The sequence below is a fragment of the Colossoma macropomum genome, unplaced genomic scaffold (assembly GCF_904425465.1).
Source record: "Colossoma macropomum unplaced genomic scaffold, Colossoma_macropomum, whole genome shotgun sequence".
Taxonomy (NCBI): domain Eukaryota; kingdom Metazoa; phylum Chordata; class Actinopteri; order Characiformes; family Serrasalmidae; genus Colossoma; species Colossoma macropomum.
Window position 1 is genome coordinate 29,759,678 of NW_023494798.1, and position 14,151 is coordinate 29,773,828.

At 37.1% G+C, this 14,151-nt stretch overlaps 1 protein-coding gene across 1 annotated transcript in view; it reads left to right on the top strand.

The window, feature by feature from the left end:
• Nucleotides 1-14,151, top strand: part of capn12 (calpain 12) — a 34,939-nt gene extending 20,788 nt beyond the window's left edge. The window contains exons 11-21 of the mRNA XM_036585561.1: nucleotides 765-776; nucleotides 1,733-1,941; nucleotides 3,101-3,137; nucleotides 3,219-3,293; nucleotides 4,459-4,504; nucleotides 4,920-4,981; nucleotides 6,008-6,076; nucleotides 6,956-7,034; nucleotides 8,040-8,156; nucleotides 9,752-9,804; nucleotides 13,328-14,151. Coding sequence (XP_036441454.1) covers nucleotides 765-776; nucleotides 1,733-1,941; nucleotides 3,101-3,137; nucleotides 3,219-3,293; nucleotides 4,459-4,504; nucleotides 4,920-4,981; nucleotides 6,008-6,076; nucleotides 6,956-7,034; nucleotides 8,040-8,156; nucleotides 9,752-9,804; nucleotides 13,328-13,354 — 786 coding nt within the window. The 3' untranslated portion in view covers nucleotides 13,355-14,151. The remainder of the gene's footprint in view (nucleotides 1-764; nucleotides 777-1,732; nucleotides 1,942-3,100; nucleotides 3,138-3,218; nucleotides 3,294-4,458; nucleotides 4,505-4,919; nucleotides 4,982-6,007; nucleotides 6,077-6,955; nucleotides 7,035-8,039; nucleotides 8,157-9,751; nucleotides 9,805-13,327) is intronic.

A 14,151-nucleotide genomic window follows, 5' to 3' on the forward strand; every position in this document is an offset into this window, starting at 1 on the left:
TTAACGTTACATTTGCCCATCCTACCTCAACGTGATGACATTTGTAAGTCACCATTTTTAAACCTGTCCTCAGGGACCCCCAGTGGGCCACATTTTTGCTCTACCCCTGTGCATTGTGAATGGAGCAAAAATGTGGACCATCTGGTGGTCCCTAACGACAGGTTTGAGAACCATTGCATTGCTCTAGAGAACCCTTTTTTGGAACATTTATTTCTCTAAGGCAGGGCACAACAGAAATGACGATTTTGGTCTTAATCAATCAGTTTTTGTTATGTTTGGATAAATTGCATCTATGACATTTTCTCTGAGATGTCTTCTCGTAAACTGTGATCATAGAAAGTGTCAAAACTGTCAGTTTGCATTCACTTGTTCATGGTCTTTCATGTGTCACTGATAATAACAGGGCATAGTGTTTCCTCGATTATGAGATTCCAACAAAAGGCTAGATTTTGGTTATAAAACATGCGTAAATGTCTCCTTTGCATATCTAAATGTAGTTCTTTCTGGAAAACTTTAAATACAAAAAATACTAATAAGAATATCTGCAATCTACGAAAGGTTTGTTGTGATATCTATTTTAAAAAATACAGTATTTGCCTGTAGTGTCTTGCCTTAAAAAGAAAAAAACTGATTCACATTCACAAACTCATTAAGTATATTCTCTCTCTCTCTCTCTCTCTCTCTCTCTCTCTCTCTCTCTCTCTCTCTCCCTGGGTGTTCTCTCTGTTTTTCTCTCTATGAATTTCCTACTTTGATGTTTTAAGGTCCCTCCTGAGGTGAGTAATACTTAATAAACTCATGTGCTATGGCTGATTTTTTTATGATGTACATTTCTGCTCAGATATCTTAGGCCACCAGTGAAAATTATATTTAAAGCTATTTATCTGGACAGATAAACAGTCACATCAAAATAAATAAAAATATACATTTTATACAAATATATAAATTATATACAAATTATTTTAATTACTCTTTTTTTAATTAACATTAAATTCTGATTTTATTTATATTTTATTTATTATATCAGCTTAGCCATTTCCAAAGCTTTCCTGGAGGAAGGCCAATTATTTACAGTTACTATCCAATACATAGTTTATCTAATCAGTCTTTCATTATGTTAAATCAGGTGTGCTGATTTTTCAAAACACAATTTAATGATGAAGATGTAAACAAAAGTATACAGAATTTTGGGTTTGGTTTGATGTGAAATGGTTAATTGTAGAGAAACTTACAGACTGATTTCTTTACAGTGGTGGTGATAGGAACCAGTGGTGACAATGTCAACAACACAGATATAGACATTTTATTTACTAAAACCACCAGTGAACTTACAACGTGTTTTCTGAGTTTTTATATGTCATGTTGGTTGTAAAATAGTGATCATTCAAAAAGAATCCTTTTTTTTTTGGGACTAGTTTGCTTTACAACACCCTGCGTGTACCCCTCTGTAGTTTTAGGCCAAAATCTTCTCAAACATATCACAAAACACAAGTTTCTCTAGAATGCAGCATTTCACATCAAACCACCTGAATGACTTATGCGTATTAACAATTCAGAATTCAGAAAATCAGTGGAATTCCCCTTTAACAAACCCATCTACATCAAAAAGAAGAGGAACCAAACCTGTGTTCTTTTAACCAGCTCACAAGATAGCAATAGCTTTACTGAAACGTTTACTGTAAGTGCGAAGAGAACAGTTTCTCTCCCTGTGTTTCCCTCTCTAACTCTACAGCTGCAGGACAGAACTGGTTCTTTTGACCAGCAGTTTTTCAGCGCTAATCCGCTGGTGAGCCGCTCTGGGCCGTATAAGAATGCAAGGGCCGTTTGGAGGAAGGTGCATCTGGACCCTGGACACTACGTCATCCTGCCATCCACACAGAGGCCTAACCAGCAGGGGGAGTTCTTCCTCCGCATCTACGCCAAGAAAGGAAACACACTGGGGTACGCAGGAGCATGATGGAGCAGGACACAATACAACGGCATGATGTTTCACTTGTGTTATTCATTTAGATAATAACACAGTAAGATTTTGGGGTTTTTAGTTAGGTAGTAAAAGGTAATCAAATCTAGGTGGGGGGTTGTAATAAACATACGTAATTTGTACGTATGTATATATGTATACGTATATATCCACATAAACACATATACACACGCACATATTTATATATACGTACATATATATGTATAGATATATATATCATATCATAATCATAATCATATATATATATATATTATGCATATATATATGTATATATATATATATATATATATATATATATAGTGAGAGAGAGAGAGAGAGAGAGATAATTTCTGTATATAATTCAATCATTGAGATGCAAACAAAGTCGTTCAGAGCTTTTTGATATGAACTCCTACGTTCTAGAGAAGCTTACCAACTCATGGTGGAGAGAAACATGCAGAACGTTGTAGGGCAAAATAGAACCTAAAGAAAATGCGTCATATCAGATTTGTCCCTATTTTACCATTTTCAACATTACATCTAAAACTGAGAAGTTCAACTCAAAACTTCTTTATTTATTTATTTATTTATTATTTACTTTTTTGGCTCTTCTTTCTTTCATCTTTATTTCTTGCTTTCTTTCTTAGTTTCTTTCTTTCTTTCACTTCTTCCTCCACTGCTTAGCATCCTGAATGTGTTATATCTTTCTGTTTTTTCTTTCTTTTTTCCCTTCTCTTCATAAAATATATATATTTTTTTCCATTTATTGTGGAGAGATACATCCAGGGCACTGTAAGGCAAAATAGTCCTAAAATAGTAATCAGATTTATCACTGTTCATTTTGGATAATAAATAAAATGGCTATATTTTCTGTATATGTGTGTAGACATTGTGATCCCTGGTTTGTATCACCACCAAAAAGAAATCTGAGTTGGTAAGTTTAGAATGAAGCATTTCATTCTATCATTTTGGAATTAACTATCATAACTATAACATACTCTACTGAATGACTTTCTTTACATTTCAACAATTGGACTATGCAGAAATTTTGAAAAATTGGAGGAATTCCCCTGTGAACTATTTTGTAGTTTTGTGGAAATAGATAAGCACCTTCTTATTTTACTGATTCCTCTGTTTCAGGCTCCGTGACATCACCTGTCCTACTCCTTTCAATATGGTGAGTAAATTGCTAAAAGAAATCAATGTTACAACAATTTCATTTCATCAGAAACTAACACTGTCGTTGTTTGCCCTGAAGACTGTAATGTCAAAGCCACCCCTTCCTGAGGATCAAAAGAGGGTGGAGAAGTGGTTTGACAAAGAAGCTGGACCGGTAAGCCTCCATAATCTGACCAGTCCGTGCAAACTGAAAGTATGATAAAGGGGAAGTCCATAGATTTTTCAAAATGTCTGCATAATTGAATCGGTAAGATGTAAACAAATGCATTGTTTTAAAGAAACTTGCTGACTTCCTTACAGTGATGATGATCAGGGGTCATGGTGTCCACAACACAATCATTTTATTTACTGTCCAAAACAACCAGTGAACCTACTTGAGTCTTTTGAATTTATGTTATTATTATTATAATTATTATACTTCTGAAAATATAATTATCTTTGGGAACTATTTTGCCTCCCTGCATGTACATATCCACCATATCCACTGTTTTACTTGATTTATCTTCACTTTTAATATTATTTTTGTATGTTTTAGCTATATCTCAGCTGCTTTTTCACTTTTATTATTCTTTTTTAATTATTTTTATTATTATTACTATTATTATTATGATTTATTTTATTCTTTTTATTATTTTTTACTGCCAATTTGTCTTACATCTTCTATTTATTTATTTCATTAATGGTGTTTTTTTATTTACTTTATCCTTATCTGCTCTGTTATTTATAAAGCTACTATACTATTGTAATGGTAATAGTTTTTTGATTACTTTTTTATATTAAATTTTTGCACTACGATTACTTTTACTTTTTAGCACTTGCAACATTTTTTTTCCTATCCAACCTCTCTATATTGGCTCAGCTACCTTGTAAATGAGGGTCCCCCTACTCTGAGTTGAAATAAAGGTTGATTAATTAATTAATAATTGGAATGGATTGAGAAAATACATTTTAGGAAAAAAGATCATCTCAAAACTGTCATAAAACAGTGTCTTGGGCATCAGGTAACATATACATAACCGTTTCTTGTAATAACTTTCTGTAAGGTAGCTTAACTCTTCAGACGTCTGGTTCCTCTCACAACCACTGTGAACAATTCTGACTGTAAGTTTCTCTAGAACAGAGCATTTCACACCAAACCACTCTGAATGACTTTGTTTACATATTTACCATTTAATTATGCAGAAATGTGGAAAATTGATGGAATTTCGCTTTATGTTAATTGTACAGTTGTACTAATATGATGAATTAACTTAATTAAGACATACACATACCTCATATCACTCACTAAATATGTCAGTCATTTTGTTTTCTCCCCTCAGGATGACCGACTGAATGCATTGGAGTTTATGAAGCTGGTGAACACAGGTCAGGAAAGTCTGGCACAAGCTGTACAAAGAAAAGTTTTGTGAAAGCCAAAGTTATGCTGTTTTACACTTTCCTCATTTATAGTTTTTCAGCAAAAATGGACTCTTGGATTATACATTTCCTTTTGACTAGAACACACTGCTCTGTTCAACAGCTATATTTATCAAACAAATCGCAGCTGAAGTACACTGTAGTACCAGAAATGGCCACTTGGTGGAGAACTTGTGTTGACTTCTGTTTGTGCCTTTGTCTGGTCCAGGTTCATGAACTCAAGCACCCCACTTCACTCTTATTAGAACCATGTGCAGCAGTGTAACTCTCTCTATAGTGTTGTGGTTTGTTTGCTTTTGGCAGTAAAGCTTGTGCTGCTCTCTCTCTCTCTCTCTCTCTCTCTCTCTCTCTCTCTCTGTTGTAGTGCTGGAGAAGGACTATCATCTTCCTCTGGAAACCTGCAGGCAGCTCATCTTTGGGGAAGATGTATCCTCATGTTTGAAGTGCCCTCTCTCTGCATGTTCTTGTTGCTCTTTCTTTCTCTCCCCCTGCATTTATTCTTTCTTTCTTTTTTTATTTTTGTGGCTTCTTCTCTTCTTCAGTGCCAAATTAGTGTTCTGAGAGAAAGTGTGTTTCTTTCTCCTTATGATTCTCTTCTCTTCTCCCTACACTGGTTAGCATCCTGAGTCTGTTATCTATCTATCTATCTATCTATCTATCTATCTATCTATCTATCTATCTATCTATCCATCCATCCATCCATCCATCCATCCACCGCTACCATTCACTTTTCCCTCCACTGTTTAGCATCCTGAGTACATTCTTTCTTTCTTTCTTTCTTTCTTTCTTTGTCTTTCTTTCTTTTGTTCTTTTTTCCATTCTTTGTTACTTTCTTTTCTGCACTTCCATTTTATTCCTTTTTTCCTGTTGTTTGCTTTATTTTTTTCTTTCTTTCTTTCTTTCTTTCTTTCTTTCTTTCTTTCTGTCTTTCTTTCTGTCTTTCTTTCTTTCTTTTGTTCTTTTTTCCATTCTTTGTTTCTTTCTTTTCTGCACTTGCATTTATTCCTTTTTTCCTGTTGTTTGCTTTTTCTTTCTTTCTTTTCTTTCTTTTTTCTTTTTTCTCTTTTACAGTTATTTATTTATTTATCTGTACTGTTTCTTTTCATTTTCTTTCTTTCTTTCTTTCTTTCTACTGTTGCTTGTTTTGTTTTTTCTTTTTTTCCTTTTTTTGTTGTCTTTCTTTTACTGTTTATTCTTTCACTTTCTTTCTTTCCTTCTTTTTATTTATTTCTTTTCCTTGTCTTTTCTTTTTCCTCTACTCTTTAGCATCATTCCTTTCTTTCCTTCTCATTTTTTTCATTTCTTTCTTCCTTAGTTTATCTTCCTTTTTTCATCCTGAGTGTGTTCATTCTTTCTTTCTTTTGCTCTTTCTTGCTCTGTTTTCTGTTCCTTTCAGATGGTTTCTTGCTCTTCTCCCTCAGTTGGTTAGTGTCCTGAGTATTGTGAGTGTAGACTGGACGTCGAGGCAGATTAAGTCGAGATCAGGCTGAGAAGCTTCTGTCTTCACTGCGTAACCTGCAGGTACACAAACCGCCTGTATAACTGCAGTCAGTGAGCTCTACTCTGACATCATTCACACATACACAAAGACTGCTGAATGATCTTTTGATGCACAAGGCCTTAAATCTTTTATCACTCTCTGCCTTAAAATCAGCAAACTGTAGCCTAGGCTGCAATCTAGATGACAAAGACTCTGCATTTAATGCACTCTTTAAATCCTAGGAGAGTTTGTCACTGCTTGCAGACTCCAAACTGATTGGTTTAATTAAAAGTGGCACAGAATTAAACCAGTTATTTTTAATGCATGATTTCTGATACAAGTACATCCAGCAGGCCTGTATGTTTCATTAAGCTACCCAATTTTTCTGCAACAGAAATGGTAGGACACAAAATGTATACCTATAATGAGTACAATGTGCAAGTTATACACTTTACACACTGATAAGTTAGTGACAGGTCCACATTTAAAAAAAATAATTAGGTCCAGTCCCAGCCCAAGTGCCCCCTCCTTCATGGTCCATAGACATGCATCTTTTTGGATGACAACATAACCTTTTAAAGTTTTTTCAAAAAACTACAGTTCCCCAGAATGAAAGGTGTTTTGGAGTAGAGTTGCATGGGGCTGTTTTTAGCACAGTTTGAGGGGAAAAAAACAGTGGTCTCTGTATCTGTGTCCTCTCTCTGAACTCAAGCCACTTCAGCATGCAGACCTAATAAAACATGTTAAATTTAAGCCAAAAAGTTACAGACTCCTCCACTTTACGTCTGGAAAACAACATTCGTGTGTAGAGAATTACGCCACTCTTGTGGTTCTCCATCGGTGGAAATGTTTTGAAAGTACTGATGTTTATCAAGAATGTAAACATTATTTTCTAAAAATGTTGTTTTTTTCCATTCTAGTCAATCTTTTTTAAGTATGATGAGGATTCGTCAGGAACCATGAATCCATTTGAACTCAGTCAGGCCCTCAAAGCAGCAGGTACGAACTCAGAGCACACTAACACACACACGTTTTAATACAGGGTCAGGACAGGGCCATAGATATGTTACATATATATTACATTGCTGCTGTCAGAACAGAATCTCGTATCTCAAAAATGGTCTTTACAGGAGAAGGAAAAAACTTACTTTACTTTTAATGTAAGTCAGTGGAACCAGACTTTTTACCAAGTCATTTTGGGCCGTTTCTGTTGGTCCATTCATCATGAAATTTACAAACAATGTAAAGAACAACAGGCATTTTCAAAATATGCCAAAAACTGAAAAATGTCAAAAATGGACCATATAGGTGCACTTTGTAGTTCTACAATTACAGATTATAGTCCATCCATTTCTCTGCATACTTTGTTAGCCCCCTTTTACCCTGTTCTTCAATGGTCAGGACCCCTACAGGACCACCACAGAGCAGGTATTATTTGGGTGGACTATTCTCAGCTCTGCAGTGACACTGACATGGTGGTGGTGTGTTAATGTGTGTTGCGCTGGTCTGAGTGGATCAGACACAGCAGTGCTGCTGGAGTTTTTAAACACCTCAGTGTCACTGCTGGACTGAGAATAGTCCACCAACCAAAAATGTCCAGCCAACAGCGTCCTGTGGGCAGCGTCCTGTGAGCACTGATGAAGGACTAGAAGATGACCAACACAAACTGTGCAGCAGCAGATGAGCTATCGTCTCTGACTTTACATCCACAAGGTGGACTGACAAGGTAGGAGTGTCTAATAGAGTGGACAGTGAGTGGACACAGTCTTTCAAAACTCCAGCAGCACTGCTGTATACATAACTGTATACATATACTTTCATAGTGTTTACTGAGTTATTAATAGTGGTAACTGGATAATTAGTGTTAAGACAACTGAATAATGCCTAGCTTTAAAGGGTTAACTCCCATTCCTGTGCTTCTCTTTCTTTATCTTTTTCTGCCTTTCCCCTGCACACTGACTCTCTCTCTCGCTCTCTCTCTCTCTTTCTCGCTCTCTCTTGCAGGTGTGCAGTGTGATAATTGCATTCTGCAGATGTTGTGGGAACGTTTTGGCTCTGGAGAACAGCACCTGCCCTTCCCCAGCTTTGTCTCGTGTGTCACCAGGCTGCAGGTCCTTGTGGGTAAGCCTCTTCATTACCGCTCAATCCCCAACTGCATTACACAATCCAAACTGAGGCGTACAGGTTGCTGCAAGACTGTCTGATGTAACAGCAAGTCTGTACTGAGAATGTTGCTGTGAACAGAACTCGAGATATTTAAATGCATATCTCTGGTCAAGAAAAACACTGATTAAAATTTAAGCTCTCAGTGAATTGGCTGAATGATTAGTTGGCAATCGCGGGTCCCCATTAAGCTGCATTTAGCTATCATGTCCCCATTAAGCTGCATTTAGCTATCATGTCCCTATTAAGCTGTATTTAGCTGTCATAGGTCCCTATTAAGCTGTGTTAAACTATCAAAGGTCCCTATTAAGCTGCGTTAAACTATCATAGGTCTGTGGTAAGCTGCATTTAGCTATCATATGTCCCCTATTAAGCTGCACTTAACTATCATAGGTCCCTATTAAGCTGCATTAAACTGTCATAGGTCCCTATTAAGCTGTGTTAAACTATCATAGGTCCCTATTAAGCTGCATTTAGCTATCATATGTCCCTATTAAGCTGCATTACACTATCATAGGTCCTTATTAAGCTGCGTTAAACTGTCATAGGTCCCTATTAAGCGGTGTTAAACCATCACAGGTCCCTATTAAGCTGTGTTTAGCTATCATAGGTCCCTATTAAGCTGCATTAAACTATCATATGTCTCTATTAAGCTGCGTTTAACTATCATAGGTCCCTATTAAGCTGTGTTTAACTGTAATGGGTCCTTATAAAGCTGTGTTTAGCAGGCCAAACACTCTCCACAAGGGGGAGCGGTTAGCAGCCATGTTGCTTTTGTGTGCATCACTCAACCTTTTGTTCTAAACAGTTTACCAACAAAATTCCAAAATGTGAGAAAACACAGTTTTACATTAAGCCTAGTTTGTGTCTAATACAGTTGTATGCAAAACGTTGAATACACTGGATGAAATTTTCTAAGTGAAAATATGTTAACACATCCTCTACAGCAGGGGTGCCCACTCAGATCCTGGAGATCTGCCACCCTGCAGAGTTTAGCTCCAACCCTAATCTTACGCAAATGATCCAGATAATGAATGTCTTCAGGGTGTATAAATGTTAGAGCCAGGTGAGTTTGATCTGAACTTTCCAGGGTGTAGAATCTCTAGGACCAAAAAAGAAGTACTATTTTTTGCGGAGTTTACATATTGGAAAAAATAAAACATGAAATATAAATTGTGCCATAAATTTTGCACATTTGATGTTATGCAAATAAACAGTAATTGAAAATTAACGCCTTAAAATCCCAGGCTTATTACATGCTAAACCTTTTATTCAGTAACTATAGAGACTTCAATGCATACTACCTGAGCTGTTCTTCGGTTATAGAAGTGTGTAATAAAACTTTGGGCCTGCTGGCGGACCCTGGCCTGTTGAGGGGTTAAAATGTGCAAATATGTGTTCTCTGCCTTGTGGTTTTGTCAGTACGTCTGTAGAGCGTTTCTGCCACAGGATTGAGTAATGCGTATGTCTTTTACGTCATTGGCACAGTGATACGATGTGAGTGTAAACATGTTAATTGAAGGAATTTATCTGTCGCATGTGCTTCTTCTTAGCTCTGTTTGAGTCAGAGAGCAGCCTCGAGGTGAAGAACAGAGGAATAACTGCGGTAAGACCTGATACACCAATCATACTGGATTAAAAGTCACTCCACAATTAAATTAAAGCTGTTCTTTTTCTGTACCAGTGGCTCCTACTTCTGGTCTGAAGACCCCTTTGCCTATGGTATTTTGTTTCTGCTCTAACAAACCCACTTCAGCTGCCCTTGACCAAAAAAAAAGTTACTATTTTGGAGATACTTGTTCTCTGGACAGTGACTCCCTCTCTCCCTCTCTCTCTCTCTACATATATATATGTGTATATATACATATATATATATATATATACATATATATATATATATATAGTCTATATATACATGTGTGTGTGTGTGCGTGTGTGTGTGTGCAAAATGTGGAACAACTCTGGTCAAATTACATGTTTTGTGAAAATAAGTTAACACATCCTCTACAGAGAACACACTTAAATATGGCATTTTTCTGCAAATTTAAGTGCACAAATTCAAATTTCTATTTACTAGAAAAAAACATTTAGAAAATAAACAGTAATTGTGTATTAAAGTGTACAGAAGTGTGTTCTCTGTTGAGGATGTGTTAACCTATTTTCACTTAGAAAATCAACTAAATATAATTGACCAGGAGCACCGAAACCGGCTAGAGAGTAAAGCCTCAGAGGATGGATGACACTCAGAGGATGGATGACACTCTCCCCTCTAATATCTTTGATTTCAGAAGAAATGTTGGCAGTTGTCTACAATAACAATAACAGTACACCATGTGGGCTGTGACTGTTAGCATGTTTGGTTACTCCATTAGCGTGAGGTAAATTGGAATAGGGCTACTATTGCTGAGGGAGTTCGGGGTTCAGCCAATTACACAGGTCTATTCTTTCCATAATTATTGTGGATGCATATTCATACTAGATTGAAATAACTCCACAATTGTTACTGTCAGACTACAAAAACTACACACTGTAGATCAGAGGTGCACAACTCCAGTCATGGAGGGCTGGGGTCCAGCATTCTTTGTTAGTTTCCCTACTCAAACACCCCCACTAAACCTGACAATTAACAGATGAGTTGACTCAGGTGCGTTTGTGCAGGTAAATCATCAAACTGTGTGGGATGCTGGCTCCAGGACTGGAGTTCTGTACCCATGCTGTAGATTCATACTGGATTAAATCACTCCACAATTATTACTGTCAGACTGTAAAAACTACACACACTGCAGATTCATACTGGATTAAAATCGCTCCACAATTATTACTGTCGGACTGTAAAAACTACACACACTGCAGATTCATACTGGATTAAAATCGCTCCACAATTATTACTGTCAGACTGTAAAAACTACACACACTGCAGATTCATACTGGATTAAAATCGCTCCACAATTATTACTGTCGGACTGTAAAAACTACACACACTGCAGATTCATACTGGATTAAAATCGCTCCACAATTATTACTGTCAGACTGTAAAAACTACACACACTGCAGATTCATACTGGATTAAAATCGCTCCACAATTATTACTGTCGGACTGTAAAACTACACACTGTAGATTAGTGGTGCACAACTCCAGTCTTAGAGGGCCGGGTCCAGCACTGTTTGGTAATTTCCCTACTCAAACACACCCACTAAACCTGGCAGTTAACATACGAGTTGACTCAGGTGTGTTTGTGCAAGTAAATCACCAAAACTGCGCTGGACGCTGGCCCTCCAGGACTGGAGTTCTGTACTCATGCTGTAGATAAGTGCTGGATTAAAATCACTCCACAATTGTTACTGTGTGACTGTAAAAAACAAATCCAGCCTGTCCCTGCCTTAGTCTCACACTTCCTCGTTGACTAGGACAGGTCAGTTCACGCAGATTTATATTGAATTAAAATTATGGATTGTGTCAGTAATCGACTCTTTTGTTTGATGCCCATGTTAGACCTGTTGTTAAAATCTCTTTTTTCCACCTATTGCAACAAGTCCTGCTACTCACACTTCTTTCTTCCCTGCAAACCCACTCATACTCTCAGGTCCTCTTCACCATTCTTTCATCAAACCTCCGTAACTTCCAGTCACTGGAACTCTCTCCTTCCGCAAGTCCGACAGTCTGATTCTCTCCCCACATTCAAATCTAATCTTAAAATATACCTGTTTTCTCTCATCCACAACCTTCCCCAAGGCGAAACTACTCCTCCATCCAGGTTTTCTCTGTGTTTCTTGTCTCTATGTTACTGTGCTTTCTTGTTTGTTCTTGATGTTCTGTGTTTTGATGTAATTGTAGGCATCTTTGGGTTTTTGAAAAGGGCTTTATAAGTGTCGAGAATTGTTATTATCATTAGTAATCACTTTAATTACAGTACATCCCCTGATCAAAGAACAAATCCAGCCCCAATAAGGTTCAGCCTGTCCCTGCCTTAGTCTCACCCTTCCTCTTTCACTAGAACAGGTCAGTTCATGCATGAGTGTAGCAACCGTGTCATTCTGTGTTTTCATTAAAGGAAAAGGAGAAGGACTGTATCTGTAGTTTAGCTTGATCTGGATCAGAGTTAACCCCTACAAGAACCCTTAGATCCCTTAAAGGTTTATTACAGGTGATAATAAAGCACACTGTACTTTGATGTTAATTATTGCTCATAGCTTATTGAAATTATGTGGAAACTGCAGATTCTAAATGTTCAATCCATAGTGCATGTGCCTGTATGTAAAAGAGGAGATTTATTATAATTTTAATTTGATGGAAAGTTATTCTAGAGGATGCAGTCTTGTTTTGTGGAAAAAAGTAACATTCTTTACATTTTTGCCATGTGTTTGTCATTTTTTGACCTCTAAATAAACAAAAAAGGTTGTAAGTGCGAACTAAAACCTGTTGATACAGTATGAAAATCGAATGTAAATACAGGACTTTGAAATTTCTAAAGTTATTTATCTGGACAGTAAGCTTTTATTTGCTCAGAAAAACACTAGTATTACCATAAACACAAATAATATCAATACAAAAAGTAGTGATTTTATGTCAGTGTGTCCATCAAACCATTTCCTGACCTCGCCTCAAGGAAACACAGTATTAATTAATTACTCAATTATTTAACTTTAACTTAATTATTTTGAATCAACTGCTCTGGTAATGAAATATAAGAAATCCATGCGATGATGGGAGGCAGCAAGGAGACAAAACAAAAAATCCTTGTACCTTTTTACTGCATTTATTTGCTTTTTATTCTAATGATTTCACAAGCAATAAAGTATTGGCAAGATAAATGGCTTTAAAAATGTGCTTAGATGCCTGGGCCTTTTTTACAGTGCTGTATATTTCGTTACTTAACTATGTAATTAATTATGTAATTACATAGTTACATTTAAATAATGCAGCAAATTACAGTAATAACTTTAAACCTCTAACGGTTAATGTGATTTAAAACTGTTCTGTCTTGTTGATCGGTTCTCTCAGTCCTCTGTATAGTGAACACAGAGCTAATTCAGGTGGCAGAGAAGTACCTGTAGGCTGTTGGTTATTAATAACTGTACTGGTGGAGTGGTGTGCGGTGTATAACGGCTTGTGCCTCTGTTTTTTGCAGTGGCTGCTAAGGCTGCTGGCCGTGTGAGCGTGCTCAGATGCGACACCTCAGCAGGACAGACCTGCTTGGCCAGGACTAAACTGACGTCATCCACCTAGGCCTGCGTATTACTCTCTCTCTCTCTCTTTCTCTCTCTCTCTCTCTCTCCCTCTCTCTTTCATTCTGTTAACGCCAGCTCTGTCTGGACTCCTGTTCCAATCACCTCCACCCACTCATCCCACCATCACACAGGTCATGTGGGTCATTTCTGATTTTGTCCAGACAAACATGTGCAAACATAAGCTCTAGCTCTGCTTCTGTATTTTAAGGCAATTTCAAGTCAGGTACCTTAAAATAACACAGAAATAAAGCCTATGCATTTAAATATCTCTTAATGTTTCTGTATATTGCTTGTATTAGCTTCACTGTATGTCCAAACGTTTCCAGACACCCCTTCTGATTAGTGAATACGGCTACTTTAAGGTGGACCAATTGCTGACACAGGTGTTTAACTGCACAAACACACTTTGTATAATCTCCATAGAAAAGCATTGACCAATGGATTGGAGCAGCATATGAGGTCACCTAATGCCAAGCATCAGCTAAAGGGGTATAAACACCCAGTATTGGGCTGTGAAGCAGTGGAACTGTGTTATCTGGAGTGATGGAACTCCATCCAGTGCCTTTGGGATGAGTTGGAGTGATCCAGAAATGACCATCCTGACTAATGCTCTTCTGGCTAAATGCATTAAAATCCTAACTATTAAAGGGAGATTTTGCTGATTTTCCTAATAATTCAGTTGTTGAAATGTAAACAAACTTACTCAGAGAGGTCTGATGTGAAA